General features: G+C 43.6%; 1 protein-coding gene across 1 annotated transcript; it reads left to right on the forward strand.

The window, feature by feature from the left end:
* The first annotated feature begins 535 nt into the window (after nucleotides 1-535).
* On the forward strand, nucleotides 536-14679 carry CDO1 (cysteine dioxygenase type 1). The gene is made up of 5 exons (XM_084779615.1): nucleotides 536-935; nucleotides 5128-5205; nucleotides 7901-8055; nucleotides 12053-12222; nucleotides 13959-14679. The coding sequence occupies exons 1-5, from the start codon at nucleotides 766-768 to the stop codon at nucleotides 13986-13988; spliced, it is 603 nt and encodes a 200-aa protein (XP_084635741.1). The 5' UTR covers nucleotides 536-765; the 3' UTR covers nucleotides 13989-14679.
* The last annotated feature ends 1607 nt before the right edge of the window (nucleotides 14680-16286 follow it).

Genomic DNA, 16286 nt, shown 5'->3' on the forward strand with positions numbered 1-16286 from the left:
TTTGAGTTCAAGGCCAGCCTGGTCTTCTACCAGCTAGCCAGCCAGCTGGAGCTACAAAGTGATTCTCAAAACAAAGATTAATTTTCGCCAAGCCTGGAGCATATATGAGGGCCACTTAAATTTACAAAATAACCCCTCTGGCCTGGGAATGGGTCCCACTATTTCCCTGGGCATTTGGAAGATGGGCTCCCTTTACTCCTCATTTCACCCCATCCCCCTGTCCCCAAGAGATCTAAAACACACAAGCGAACATTCAAAGCCAAGCCTGGGAGGTGGGGTCGGGAAAGGGATGGGATGGGCAGCCAAAATCCGCCGCTAAGGCGGGGGAGGAATTGCCCGAAGCTCGCGGCAAGTATGGGACAAAGGCAAGCGTGGGGCTTCTGAGAGGGCTAGTGCGCTCACACAGCCTGGTACTATGCCAGGGCCTTCCCTCTGGCTCTCTCCACCTCTGGCCTCTTTCTCGGGTCTCTCCCCGCCTGAATTCCACCCCCTGAAGGCGGTTGGTACGTTCTAGATGACTCCAAGAGCTTAAAAAGGCCCCGGGAGGGCGGGTTCCGCAGATTTGGTCTTAGCCAGTCCATGCATTAGGCTGGTCTCCGGTGTCTCCTAGACCTGAGTCTCAATATCCTTGCGAGAGCTTTTAGTGCTGTGGGTCCCAGGCGTTCTAGGTCCCCTGTGTGTGCGCCTGTCTAGCCTGCAGCCCAGGTCCTCTGTGCTCCCGTCCTCTGCAGCTGGCCTGGAGAGGCGCGCCCCAGCCCTGCGGGGATGGAACGGACCGAACTGCTGAAGCCGCGGACCCTGGCCGATCTCATCCGCATCCTGCATGAGCTCTTCGCGGGTGACGAGGTCAACGTGGAGGAGGTGCAGGCTGTGCTGGAAGCCTACGAGAGCAATCCAGCTGAGTGGGCTTTGTACGCCAAATTCGACCAGTACAGGTGAGCGCTTCGGGGACTTCTGCAAAGCTAGGTCCCCAGGGTTGGGAGGGAGCTCACCGCCACCTTCGCAGGGCTCTCAGGTTTCCAGCTCTCTGTCGCTCAAAAGACCTGGACACCACCACCCTCAGCCTCCAACACAGCGACACCCAACCTCCGCACTGCCGCTAGCACTATGCTACGGGGACCCCTCCGCCACCTGGCATGCTCCGGCCCTGGCGGCTCAGATGCCTAGAACTGACCACAGACGTTCCAGGAGATCACCCCGCCAACCATCTAGAAAAGGGTGGTGGTGGGAGATAGAACCCCAAGTCAGTCCTCTCTCACCAACCCTGGAACGCTTAATTTAATGTAAAACAGCGCCCGGGTTTTGCCAGCTGTTACTTCTATCCCAAGCTAATTTCCCCTCCCTGACTTGAGTGTTGGCTCACCCACTGGCAAGGTTGCAAATTGGGCACACCATGGCTTTTGCAGCCCCCAAGCCTTTGGCCTTCCCTTGCCCTGTTTCCCAGGATCTGGAAGGGAAAACTACTTGCTTGAGGTTCTGGTAGCCTTAACTTAGGGATTAAGTCAGAAAGATCGGCAGCCCTTTGGGTTTAGAATAACTTGTAGTCACCACGAAGGTGAGAGGTTCCTATGTAGAAGAGAGCAAACTTCGGTGCTTGATAAGACTGCGGCTAGCTCAAGGGAACTGACTCGAGGAAAGGATAGCGGGAATGCGGCTTTTCCTTGGAAGTCGTTTCTCCTTAACATGCGATGTGTACAATAAAATTTTGTCAGCAGAGACCATGTCAACTGTATTTTGGGACTTGTGAGTAGTAAACGCGAAGGACAAAGAGGGTGACGTTTTTGAGTTTGGGAAGCGATCTTAAGCACTTTCCTTTGATTCTGGTCACTGCTCCGGGCTGGGTCTGGTACACTTGACATGTCTAGTTCTTAAGTGCTGTCTGATCATTGCCAGTTTGTGGGCCAAGTGCCCCTCCGGTCACTTCACAGGGTGTGAGGCAAAGCTGTTCTTACCTCAGTTTTACCAGGAAGACCCGCAGGAAAGGAGTTGGGTACTATACGAGGTCTGTTTCTGCATTATTGTTAATACTATACGAGGTCTGTTTCTGCATTATTGTTAAGGAGCCCCACCGAACCAGGCCCACCTGCAGCCCATTTGGCCTGAAAAACTTTTACATAGCTCCATGTATGAAGGTGCATAAAATTAAAAATCAACTATTTACTATTACTGAAAATCAATCATAATTTTTTTTAAAAATTAGCAAGCAATTTTATCATGAAAGCAAATATGCATACTAATGAGATGGATTGCTTGTTTACTTTTACATAAAGTATCTTGGTTGAATATTTGTTATTACAACTTTACATTTGAATCAAAGATTATTAAACATGAAAAACAATTGAGACTGGGTGTGATACTTGCACTTAGGAGGTGGAGATAGACAAGCTGGGCAAACCTCAGCTCACAGCTCACAGTTCACAGCCTGGGCTACTTGAAAACTCAGGGAAGATGCCCTCTGACCTTTACACCAGCACTGTGCCACACACATGCACACACACATACATAATACACACAATTAAAAAAAAAAAGAACCAAAATTGCTATGTAGTCATGTGATGACACAGGCAAATGTTGCCTGGTTCCAATTTATTCCACATTACATTTTATTTGAAATTAATTTTTGGCTGTACATTCAGAAATCATACTGTTCCAAACTTTTGTGAATCCACATTCCTCTATTCAGTGACAATTTTAAAAGCTTGAGCTCAAAAGCACTAAGCAACTTCCTCTGGTCCCGTGATTCTCAACCTATGGGTGGCTACCACTTTGGAGGTAGAATGATCTCTTCAAGGGAGTTGCCTAAGACAATGAGAAAACACAGAGTTTTTCAAGTCAAAACAGTAGCAAGTTACAGTTACAAAATAGCAATAAAAACAATTTTATGGCTGGTGGCATCATCTCAGCATGAACTGTATTAAACGGTGGCAGCATTAGGAAGGTTGAGAACCACTGCTCTAGACAAATCGTTTTATTACAGTAGCATATCTGGCTAGATATCGCATTGCCCAGGTGAAATTAGCCAGGTGTGCTGCACACGACTCCTGCTTTCTAGAACAATGGCATTGCCGGGGACTTTTGTTTGATCCAAGGCACAGGGCATTAAGATAAGGTGAAGTCCTGGGTGGGCTATAGAGTAAGGAGGGAGAGAGCTGGTGGGTGAACTACAGTGTTGTGATCCTTCATGCCTCAAAGGGTTGCAGTCTGTGACACGATCTGGGGCTTGGAAGCAAGGCTATGTGTGTTCCAGTATATCCAGACAGCGGGTTCTTGGGAGAAGTGGGGTGTTGTACATGAACCCTGTTTACTATGACTTAAAGTCTATGTGCACAGCCCTGTCCTGGGTCATAAGGAGCTCAAATATAAGGGAAACTAATAGCTAAAAAGAAAATAATAGTACTTGGCAAGTCTCCGGAGATTTCCTGTCCTGCAAGCTCCTGGCCCTGAGCTTGGGGGATGGTAGGGAGGACAAGGCTGGAAGCAGCCTGGACAGCGCGAGTTAACAGATGACTAAGTGAACAAACACTACCAGAACAGACGTATACAACCCTTCCCATACCTTAGAAACGTCAGTCTAAAATGAGTGTCACAGCCGATGGACTTTGCTGGGTAGATGCTAACAACAGGACCATTTGGACCAAATGACAACTTTTGGTTTGGTTTTTTTTTTTTTTCTTTTCCCCTGTCAACTATAATAGCGAAAGGTTCAGTCTTCTGACCTAATGAAACCTTTGTTCTGGTGCTTTCTTCAGCCCTCAGCTTATTTGTGCAGAACTTTTCCTTATGAGTGCTTTTGAATGCGTTTGTGTCAGCGCTTCAGTAGTAAAACCTGGCAGAGTTCTAGAACAGTCCTTCAGTGAAACCTCGGTCCTCAGAGCCTACTTTAGCTACTAGAAGGGGAGAAATGCCCCCAAACAATAGCAACATTCTTTCCTGGAGTAGTTAAGAACTTTCCAGATATCTTCCCATGAGTAAGCTACTTTTTATTAGTTTGAGGCTGATAAGCACGGAGAAACATGAAATTTGCATTATTTTTTCCCCTCTTATCTTTTCATACCTGTAAGAAACACTGAGCAGATACCTCAGTAAAGTCAGGGATTCAAAATACAGAAAGGTCTTGTCATCATTCTCCCTGGACCTGGGGGGTGGGGCTCCAAAATGCAGAAAAGTCAAAACTCCACTGTTGGAAACAGATTTCATTTGTTCTGGTCTTTGAACTCAGAACGCATGTTCAAGTTTGACGGAGGTAGCCTATTGGGGGGAGGGTTCGCGTTCCAACGCACAGCAGGCTAGGGGTTCCACTTCGGAAGGACCTTTGCATGGCATCTGCCATTTCTAGGAAGTGCATCTGGACGCTAAGCACTGCTTTCTTTAAATAATGTCTCTGTTGTTTCTCAGAAAGGAAAAATAATGCATATTGAAGTGGCTGACAATTTATTGGGGCTAAAGGAAGCAAGCTGTTGATCATTATTTTTAGATGGCTGTGTGAGCAAAACTGAAGTATAGATTTAATTCAGGCATATGCGTTAACAGTAAGTAGGTGTGGGCTATTGGCAGTGAGAGAGTGGGTTTGCTTAAATGAGTTCCTATGGCTCTGAGATTTTTCCTTTCCTTGACAGTTTTTGAAAAGGTAAAAGATTGGTTTGGTTTTGGGTTTTTTTGGTGCTGTTTTTGTTTTGTTGTTGTTGTTGTTGTTGTTGTTGTTGTTTTGATTTGATTGGCATTTCCCTGGGAGGAGAATAAGGAAGAGAAATTGTGGTCAGGATGTTATAAATGAGAGAAAATTAATTAAATTTAAATTAAATTCAATATTTAATAAATATTTTTTAAAGACCAAATCGTAAGCCCTACTAAACCTCTACATTTGAATGAGAGATTATTAAGCAGAAAACCTAAAGTAAGACTGAGCACAACAGGAATGCTGGGAATCTCAGCACTTTGTAAGTGGAAGCAGGAAGACCAGGGGTTTAAAGCCATCAGCAGCAGACTCTGAGCTCACAGCCTGGGTTGCATGAGACTTTGTTTATAATAACTACAGTTAATAATTAGTAAATGATACTTTGTCACACTAATTTTCCTAGTGCTTATCTCAGCGATCAGATTCCCACTGGAATATGTTTGCTTTTTCAGGTATACTCGAAATCTTGTGGATCAAGGAAACGGGAAGTTTAATCTGATGATTCTGTGCTGGGGTGAAGGTCATGGCAGGTAATGCAACAGTTCACTCATTCCAGGCATTCCTTTTGGGTATTCCTCCTCCCCTCAGGAGTTCTTTCATACTTTCCTTTGACAAATCTATGTTCTGGGTGGGCATGGCGGCACACACCTTTAATCCCAGTGTAAGAGGCAGAGGCAGAGAGATCTCTGTGAGTTCCAGGTAGTTACAAAAAGCTTATGTCAGCATGTTGGTGGGTATGCTCTGCTAAGGTGAATATGCGTTTGTGATACTTTCTTCATGAAGTAAAGGTTATATACTCCACTTCTGTTTTGCACATTTTGTCAACCTCTTGAACTGCTAACTGCTTTTATAATGTGGTTTTGTTTTTTTGTGTGAGTGGTTTTTTGTTTTGTTTAATTTTGGGTTTTGTTTGTTTATTTATGTATTTGTTTTGTTCTGGGTTTTTTTTATTTTTATTTATTTATTTATTTATTTATTTATTTTGGTTTTGTGGTTTTTCAAGACAGGATTTCTCTGTGTAGCCCTGGCTGTCCTGGAACTCACTCTGTAGACCAGGCTGGCCTTGAACTCACAGAGATCCACCTGCCTCTGCCTCCTGAGTGCTGGGATTAAAGATGGGTGCCACCACCACCATCGCCCCACCCCACAACCAGCTTTAACCTGTTTTAAAGCACCTATTGTCTCAAGGTTCAATTAGTGTAAGTTATGGTGTTTTAAATGTTCTGAAGATAACTCCATGTTTTGCAATGCTAGAAATCTAGTATATGTTTCATGCACACTGGACAAACAGTGTACCCTCTAAATGCTGAACTGTACCCCACCTCCATTCAAGGTATTTCTTACAGTGTCTGGCATGAACTACGTGCATTAAAACCAGTGCCCAGGGCCAAGGAGATGGCACAGTGGGTAAGCTTGATAATTCTCTGGAATCCACAGAGTAGGAAAGAACCAACTTTTACAAGAAAACCACCTCTTACACACACACACACACACACACACACACACACACACACACACACACTGATAAATGTGAAAAATAAAAGTAAAAACAAGCCTCCTTCCCAAATGAGTAGTGATTCAAAGAGGAAAATACTCACCTTAATTTAACCTCTCTGTCTATTATGGAGTTAAACTGGTTTTGGAACTGTGCTTAACCCTGACCTTTGTGGTATGTGAGGTGTGTCAACAACTGTGGGACCAAAGACCAAACTGGGCCAGATTTGGAGGCAGAAAAACATGTTACAAATTCAGAAAAAAAACTCTTTCTACTTCTAGTTAATTGTTTAACTTCTTTACCAGGAGTGCAATTTAAACTAACACTGATGCTTTAACATTTGTTTCCTTGCCTCTAGTCAGTACCCTTGTCAGCCTTGTTACCAACTGAACATTATTGTATCTTAAAACAGATTTGTCAGGTTTTGTCTAACAATTACCCAGACCCAGAGAGGAAGGCAATGCCAAAGCAGAATGCTCTAGTGTGTTAGGTCTAGAGTAAACAGACGCTGAAATGAGCACTGGGTGAGATGGGGTGGGGAGCAGTCATTCGTTCTCTCAGTAGTTTTTAAAGACAGATGAGCAAGGATCAGTTAGGTCCTATTAGAAAGAGTTCTTTTTATGGTGCATTTAAACATTAACAGAACTCATCATGATGTAAATCCTAACAATTATATACACTTGAATATATTAATCAACTTTGCAGCTATTATGACTTCATGTACCTAAGTACTGTTTGTTCTAAGATCATATAAATAAATTCCTTTCTACTTAATATACAGTTTGCTTTCTCTCACCAGCATCAGAAGATTGTCACACGTAGGCTACTCCAAGCCTGTAAGATGTTAGCACTATGTATTCATTCTGTCATCACTTCAGGATGATAAGTATGCATATACAAACATATAAATTCTCCCCCACACATACAAACAAGGAAAGAAAAGGCCCACAGGGAATAAAATAGTAAATGATGTCAGTATAGTCAGTTATTATGGATGATTTACTTTGTTCTTTTAAAAACTTCTCTAATGGACAAGTATGTGTGTGTGTATGTGTGTGTGAAAGAGAGAGAGAGACAGAGAGAGAGAGAGACAGAGAGAGGGAGGGAGGGAGAGACTGTGTGTGTGTCTGTCTGTGTGATGCCAGAGATAAAACCCAGGACCTCACATCCTATGCAAGCAGTCTTCCAGTCCTAATATTCTTTCATTACCAAATTCTAGCTCAGCTTAAATGAGTTATTAAAAGCTGCGTCCTCCCCCGACCCCACCCCGGACATTGTTTCTCACCCATAATCCCAGCAAACCTGTGACCCTCCCTTCTGAAGAAGGAAGATGGCCAGTCCTATCTACACATAATGAAGCTGTGTCTCAAAGACAACTGTAAACCGAGGAAAAAAATAAAAACAAAAACAAACAAATCAAAACAAAACAAATAAACAAAAAAAAACTGCACTGAGGAAAAAGAAAAGAAATGGTTTCTGAGTTTTGTGTTTTGTTGCCATATTACTGTGGCATCACTTTTCAAACATACACTGCTCTCTAGTACGTGTTTACATCAAGACTGTACGTTACATGCCTTCTTATGGATGAGTTGTTTCTGTGTCCAGAGTAATAGCAATGCCGAATTGTAAACTGATAGCTTTAAAGGCTTCTTGAAGTGGATCAGCTTCAGCTCAATCAATGGGGCACTGGACCAGCTACTGAGTTCGTTTGTCATTCTGTGCCTATATAGCAGTATTCACGACCACACGGACTCCCACTGCTTTTTGAAGATGCTGCAAGGAAATCTAAAGGAGACACTGTTTGACTGGCCTGACAAAAAATCCAATGAGATGATCAAGAAGTCTGAAAGAACCCTGAGGGAAAACCAGTGTGCCTACATTAATGGTAACATTTTATACTTTGTCTATGATCACGTAGGACAAACTGAGCTCTTTTATTTTTTAAGGTTTATTTATTTATTTTATGTATATGAATTCTCTGTCTTCTGTACACCTGCATGCCAGAAGAAGGTACCAGATCTCATTACAGATGGTTGTGAGCTATCATGTGGTTCCTTGGAATTGAACTCAGGACTTCTTTTTTTATTATTAATTTATTCATATTACATCTTAATTGTTATCCCATCCTGGTATTGTCCCATTCCTTCCTCCCTCCCTCCCGAACTCAGGACTTCTGGAAGAGCAGCCAGTGCTCTTAACTCCTGAGACATCTCTCCAGCCCAAGAAACTGAGCTCTTATCATGCATGTTGATGGGAAGTGGTTGGAAAATAGCCTAAACACAATGGGTTTCTAAGGCTTTAAAGCAGGGTTGGAATCATTCACTTCAAACATATGCATGAGCTGGGCATGGTGGCGCAGGACTATAACCCCAGCACTTGGGAGGCCGAGGCTGGCATATCTCTCTGTGAATTTGAGCCCAGTCTGGTCTACAAAGTGAGTCAATGAGAGCCAGGACTGCAAGAGAAACCCTGTCTTGAAAAACAAACCAAGACATATGCATGAAGATTATCATTCATTGGAAAGCTATTTACTTGCCCACGCTTAGAACAGAGAATGTAGGATAGAATTTATGCAAAAGAATTGTGTCTACTTGGGAAACATAGAGTGTGTCTGTATTAGAAAATGCAGCATGCTCTGGAAGTGATTAAAGAACGTTAGTTGGTGCCTTTTTTTTTTTTTTTAACTGCAGATAGCATACCTAGAAGGCTTTTCTCAAGGGAAACTATGCAATGTATATTGTTGGGCAGTGACTTATAGCTCTCTTATCAAGAATTTGTTCTCTCCCCTAAATGTCTTTTGGAGTAGCCAACTATTTCCCAGGAGAGGCAGTGAACTTACTGCTATTTCTAAGATCTTTGGAAAGAATGTAACTTTCCAAAAATTCATTAAAGCATGTAAGAGTCATAATTTTTAGTCTCATTTATATATGAGATTGCCAGTACATATGAAAATTAAATAACTTGTCTGCAGTCACTCAGCTTTTAAATGGTTAGCCAGTATTTTCCAAGAAGTTTCAGTCCAGACATATGCTTTTAATCAGGATGCTGTCCTGGTTATATAAAATAAAATGTTACAGTCTTCCTCTGGCACACACAAGACTTCCTTCATATGTCTTAATGTCTAGTATTGGCCTTGCTGTTTGGCTTAAATTTTTTTAGAGGAACGCACATCACTCACAAAGATCAGATTGTATGGGAAATGTTTTCTATTCATATCACATGAGGCTGTGGTTTTCCTCTGTAGACATTTTCATTTGTTTTCTCCAATATTTGAGGGTTCCCATATAGAAGGCGCGCCACCTTTATAAGAACAAACTTTCCACCTCTATCATAGCACAAGAAAGAAAGCGGGGTGGTGGTGGCGCGCTCCTTTAATCCCAGCACTGTGGAGGCAGAGGCAGGCGGATCGCTGTGAGTTCGAGGCCAGCCTGGTCTACAAAGCGAGTCCAGGACAGTCAAAGCTACACAGGGAAACCATGTCTTGAAAAACTAAAAAAAGAAGAAAAAGAGAAAGAAAAAAGGAAAGAAAACAAAAAGCTTCTTAGAATGATTGCTTGCTTTGAGAATGTACATTAGATATGGAAAAGAGCTTTGCCAGGGTCTCCAATGGAAAGGCCTGTGGCAGCCAAGGATGTAAATTGAAGGAGGGAGCTGCAGACACGGAATTAAAGAGCTTTGGTAAGGACCTGGTGAACACTAAAGGGCAGCAGTGGTCACCAACCCCAGTGAGATGATTGCTTGCAGCTGGAATCAGAGCCTTTGAAAATGTACATTGGGTATGGAAGAGAGCTTTGGCAGAAATTAACATTTTAAAAAACCCCAAAACTTAACACTTCAATGGAAAAAGCATCAGGACAATTTCACTGCCAATTGGTAAAATGTGCGGTGAGCTGTACTGGCTAATGCGTGTAGACTAATCACTCAAAGAGAGTAGAGCTGCAAGTTTCCAGCCTCTGCGTTTTACAGATTAGGGAGGAACATGGTTACGATCTAAAGATGATGATGACAGCAACACAACAACAAAAGAAAAACACCCTGTATTCAAATCTTACAGCTTGATAGATGAGTTAATTGGATGTGAATTGTGACCTGTCAGTCACTGTCCCTCAGAAGGCTGTGTCTTGTCTTCTAGTTACCCTGTTCCTGTTGAAAATCCACTGCCTTCCTGATTCTTAGCGCCCTCTCTCTCTCTCTCTCTCTCTCTCTCTCTCTCTCTCTCTCTCTCTCTCTCTCTCTCTCTCTGAATCTCTCTGAAAGATCTTCTGGAAATGTTTGGAATCTTCCCATGTGGTGCCTTCATCCTGTCCCATGTGGTTTCACAGTCATAAGGTCACCTAAGGACTCCTTGTTCTGCCAGCTGCTTGGTTAGTTCGGTTTGGGCAGTCGACTTGTGCCCATTAACCCAAGAAATATCCTCATGTTGTCCCTGCGGGCTCTCTTTCTGAAAGGCCTCTTGTTTGGATAGGAAGCTTCCCGAACTTGTCCTTTGATCTTTTTCTCTTTCCTATTATTTTAATCTTTGCCCTCTGATTCTTTGAGTCTACCTCAACCCTTTCTGCCAAGCCCTTCTGTTCAGGTTTTGTTGTGTTTGGCAATCCTCCTGCCTCTGCCTCTTCAGCATTTCCTACCTGTGTGCACCACCACATCCAGCTGTGCTTTTCTCTTGAGGAGCCTTTTTCAGGCCTAGGTGTAGCTCAGCTGGTAGAGTGCTTGCCTAGCATGCAAGGCCTTGGCTTCAGTCCTCAGGCCTACCTAAACCAGCCCAGCACTGAGGAGGTTGGGTAAAGGTAACCACGGTGCACTGCCTGAGACACTCTCTACAAGAATAAATAAATAGATAACAAAAAATTCTTTTGATTTCCTTCTCCCCTCTGGGTATTTTTGTCTCAGAAAAAAAATGCTAATGATAGACTTTCCCAGGTCCACTTGGTGTCCTGTTTCAGCTTGCTTTTCTAGGCTGCTCTGTCCTCTGAACTAGAGGCTAACTCAGTTGTGTGCTCATGTGTAAAATCCAGGGACAAAAAAAGTTCACTTGGTGGCTCTGAACACAGGATGGGGCTTGTTGACAGGATCTGTCTCCTCTCTCCCCCTCTTCCCTCCCTTCCTCTCTCCTCCTCTCCCCTCCCCTCCCCCCTCTCTATGTTGGGTAGAGCCCTTTAGCAGAGGAGGTCCCAGTGGCAGGATGTGTGGGGCTTTCCTGTGGGAGCTGGTGAGACTCCTTAAGGAGATGCTTGCATCTCTGCCCGGAGACAGAAATCCTGCCTGATGGCTGGTGAGGAGAACAGAGCTCTCGCCATTTATGCCTGGCTTGTTGTTTCACTCACTTGCTTTTACCAAGATATCCACCAGCCTTGGCTGCCACGGTTGTATTCTTTTCTAGTTCGAGATAACAAATCTCTGTCCTTCTCAGGCTTGGGAGTATGGAGAGAAGGTGAAATGGGATTTGAGACCCTACTTCCTAAATAGCCTTTCCCTAGTGAGCGTGTTGGGCCTGGTCTTCACTTGTCTCCGGAAGTGCCTGGTGCTGCCAATTCCTTAGCAGCTTGAGAGTTTCAAAATACGGGGTTGGATTTTGTTAGTGGTAGTTTTTGTTTTTTGTTTTTGATTGTTTTGTTCTTTTACATTCTTATGAATATTTTCTTTTGTCTTGTTTTGTTTCTCACTATATTATATCTTGTTGTAGTCTGTGACTGTAATTTGAGGTAGTCTGCAGATGGATGCCTGCATGGCACTTAACGATACATAACAAGCTGTTTAATTCTGATGTATATTCACTCCATACTCACCAACGTCAATTAAAGACTGTGGGTGATTAAGAAACTTTTGCCTTCAGCTGCCATCTTGATTCCTTCGTTGTTTTGTGTCCCCTTTCGTGTTTTCAGACTCTATTGGATTACACCGAGTAGAGAACGTGAGCCACACGGAGCCTGCCGTGAGCCTTCACTTGTACAGTCCACCTTTCGACACGTGCCACGCCTTCGATCAAAGAACAGGGCATAAAAACAAAGTCACCATGACATTCCACAGCAAATTTGGAGTCAGGACTCCATTTGTAAGTACCGTTTCCTGGGTTCAAATGACTTCAAAGGAGCTAGAGAGATGGCTCAGAAGTTAAGAGCACTTGCTGCTCTTGCAGAGGACCTAGATTCAGATCACAGGTCCCACATGGGGTCCACACCATCCTTAACTCCGTTTCTCAGGGATCTGATGCCAATGTCCACTTATGACCTCTATAGGCAGGAATGCACATTGTGCATATACATACATGTAGGCAAAGCACTTGTACACATAAGTCTAAAGAAGTGCATGAAGCTAAGCGTGGTGGCGCACGCCTTTAATCCCAGCACTTGGGAGGCAGAGACAGGTGGATCACTATGAGTTTCAAAAAACAAACCAAAAAAAGGTACATGACTTAGGGTTTGGCCATAGTGCATCGCACAAAGGCTTTATTTATTTATTTATTTATTTAGGGTGTTTGTTTGTTTGTTTGTTTGTTTTTTGAGACAGGGTTTCTCCGTGTTAGCTTTGGCTGTCCTGGACTCGCTTTGTAGACCAGGCTGGCCTCAAACTCACAGCGATCCACCTGCCTCTGCCTCCCGAGTGCTGGCATTAAAGGCGTGTGCCACCACACCCGGCTGCATGAAGGCTTTTAATGTGCTAAGTATTATTTAATGTGCTGGAAAGATGGCTCGGGAGGTAAGAACTCCTGCAAGAGGACCTGCATTTCATTCCCAGCACTCAGATCCAGCAGCTCACAACTGCCTTTAACTATAGCTTCAGGGAGATCTAATGCCTCTGGCCTAATTCTAATTATTTCTTTGAGGACAATTATTATCTTTGAAGATTATTTACTTATTTATTTATTTATTTTGTTTTTGTTCTTTGAGACAGCGTTTCTCTGTGTAGCCTTGGCTGTCCTGGACTCACTTTGTAGACCAGGCTGGCCTCAAACTCACAGCGATCCACCTGCCCCTGCCTCCCGAGTGCTGGGATTAAAGGCATGCACCACCACGGCAGGCTATTTTTTAAAAATTAATTAGGTGCAGAGACTTGTTCCTTGAGAAATTTCAATATGTGTGTTAATTCCCAAAGAAAATGTTTTCTCCACTTGTGAAATAAGAATGAAGCCTTTATTTGACCTGTTTCCAACTATGACAATGTTCAGAGTCTAGTCTACTGGGACATCAATAAATTACATTCGCTGAGACTTTCTGAAGCCCATGTCCATTGAAATGTTTTTAGACCGCAAATATATTGGGATATGCTAAGACATCCTTGAAGGACAAGTCTTTCCCCCATAAGGCAACCAATATTACTATGGTAGGATAGTCTTCTGCCATTGATGAAATAAAAATGGAATGAACTTCATTTAGTCATGAGTGAAGTCCATGGAGACAGGCTGCTGTAATCCTCGGCTTGCATTTGTCTTCCATGTCAGAACTCAAAGAGTTTCTTATCGCAAGAACAAAGCCATACGACTCCATGGCCAGGCTTTCAGCTCTGCTTGAGAAACTAGACCACTTAGACCAGTGGTTCTCAACCTTCCTAATGCTGCAACCCCTTAACACAGTTCCTCATGTTGCGGGGGCCCCCAGCCATAAAACTGTTTTCATTGCTACTCCATAACTGTAATTTTGCTACTCTTATGAATCATAATGTAAATATCTGTGTTTCCCCAGGGTCTTTGGGTGGGGTTGTGACCCACAAGCTGAGAACCACTGACTTAGAACAAGATTATATGCCCTACGCAGAAGTTCTTACACAGATTTCTTTTCTCCTTTCTTACAGCCGATGTCAGGCTCACTGGAGAACAACTAAGGCATACCAAGCCCTTCGAAGTTTTGCCTCCAGGTCCCCTGAATGTTTACCTTGGACAGAGAGGCCACCCACCGTTTGCTGTCCAGTTACACAGTTAAATAAGCACAGTCCTGCTGCAAAGTGGGTGTGCTAAGGAAGCAAATAGTATCCTGAGCTATGCAGGAGGAAATTTCCACTAAAGAAAAAGTCAATTGATTTCTAATGGCCAAATCATATTGCTCCACGTTCTTCTGTCCAATGATTTCATGGAAACTCTAGGCAGGGTAGGGGGGTAGGGAGGTGGGGAGGGTGTTTCGGGTTTCTTTTGGCCTTAGGAAACACCCTGGTCTCTGAACTCTAATAATTAACAAGTAAAAGTAGGAAACCACAAACTATCAAATGTCTGTTTTCATACCTGGAAGACTAAATGTAGAAACCTTTAGTATACTTTGTATGTTCTTAATATTTGACGAGAATTTTTTAAATCAGGACTTTTGTTTTCAGCCCTATTTGACAAATTCCTATCCTGTAGAGAATAGGGACATAATAGCAGTTTTGTTACTTCCTAGCGAAGGGCAGGGGGCTTAGAAATGTACATGTACCCAGACCTCCTGCAAAGCAAAACTGAAACTAGTGTAAATGTGTCCACTCACCTTGAGCTACCATCAAAACTGCCAAACAACTTCAATAAAACTGGATTTGAGAAAAAGTAGACATCACCTTTTAGATAACTGTAGTTAAAATATATGTGTGTGATAGTTTCTTAGAATTGGATAAATTACCGAAACAATATAAAAACGATATTCTGTACTTCGTTTTGTGTGTGTGTGTGTGTGTGTGTGTGTGTGTGTGTGTGTGTGTGTGTGTGTCGCTGGGAATCAAACCCAGGGCTTCTTGCATGGTAGGCAAGCTCTTCGCCACTAAGCTATACCTCCATTCCAAATGACGCTTCTATGACACAGGGTTGTGAAGGTCAAATAACCACAAATGTAGTGGCCTAAAGCAATGCAGATTTATAGTTTGCTGTCAAAGGCTAACCGTTTCACAGTGCTAACCAGGACTTTGCCCCTTTCTGTGGGTTCTGAGTAGGAGTTGCTGGGGTTCCCCGGCCTCTTGACTCTGCCCCTGTCTATCTCCAAAGCCAGCAATGGCAGGTTCCCCTGTATACGTCATCATTTCTATTATCTTCCATTTCCATTTTCTACTTTGAGGAGCTCATGATTCAGATAATGTCTCCATCTGACATGTGATCAGATAATGTGCCCTTAATCATACCTCTTAACCAGACAGTAACATTAATAGGTCATTAGGATGGTGCTGTTGGCAGGGAGCCTTCCTATTTATCCCAGTCTATCCTCTGGCCCTCAGTGAGCCCAGTCTACCTCACATGGCAAACAGACATGGTCACCATCACTGGGTCTCCTCATCCCGTTATAATTTCAAAGTCCAAAAGTCTTAGCCAAATCTCACTGAAATCAAGTATGAGAGAGATTGTTAATGTGGCCCCATTCCTGGGGAAACATGAACGGACATCTGCTCACCCCAGATGGGGAACTAACAATAGACACAGTAAGGACAAAGTCCAATGTCCAGAACCAGTGAGTTGTATTGGGGTTTTTGCTAGAATGTACGTGCGTGAGGGGTTCCTGACGGGCAGAAGTGACTCAAAGACAGCTGCATCTCCAAAAGCCTACCCCAATGTAAGTGACAGCTCATGAATGCTGGAAACCTGGAGCCCACTGCTTAGCCTGTAGGCAGCTCAGGGGGTTAGAGAGTGTCCTTTTCAGGCAGCTCAATGGGCCTAAGCCTTTTCCAGGCAGCTTGACTGGTCTTGGCTTTTTTCCAGACAGCCCTGCCCCAGTCTGCCTCTTTCAGACAATTCGGCTGGCCTATGAGTCTTCTCTACCCATAACTCCACTGGCCTCAGCCCCTTTAAGGTGTCTCAGCTGGTCTGAGAGAGCGCCTCTCAGCAGTCATTTACTGCTTATACATGTTTGAGGCAGAAGGAACCTAGTATATCTGGTCGCTTTCAGGAACTTCCTAAGGCTAAAGAGCATCCCCGTAAGATGAAGTGTTTTCCATCCCTTTAGAACATCCTGTGTTTGAACAAGTCTTCCTCCAAGGTGAAAGCTTTTATAGTGCAGGAAATTGCTAGGCAACACAATTCCTCCGCATATATGGACCTGCTGAGTTAAGAAATATGCCAGAAGTCCCCAACCAAGATGTCGGAAATCTAGCTTTTACACCCAGGACTGGATCTCAGCAACCTCCTTAAACTCACTCTCCTTGTATTTAGATCACTCTCAGGTGAAGCAGCCA

Source organism: Acomys minous, assembly GCF_964271855.1.
Source record: "Acomys minous genome assembly, chromosome: 4".
Taxonomy (NCBI): domain Eukaryota; kingdom Metazoa; phylum Chordata; class Mammalia; order Rodentia; family Muridae; genus Acomys; species Acomys minous.

What these genes read in the sequence shown, in the direction of transcription:
- CDO1 (XM_084779615.1), top strand. Translation starts at nt 766, where the DNA reads ATGGAACGGACCGAACTGCTGAAGCCGCGGACCCTGGCCGATCTCATC. An exon ending in TGGGGTGAAGGTCATGGCAG is followed by an intron (nt 5,206 to 7,900) that starts GTAATGCAACAG and finishes GTGCCTATATAG; the next exon opens with CAGTATTCACGACCACACGG. An exon ending in TTGGAGTCAGGACTCCATTT is followed by an intron (nt 12,223 to 13,958) that starts GTAAGTACCGTT and finishes CCTTTCTTACAG; the next exon opens with CCGATGTCAGGCTCACTGGA.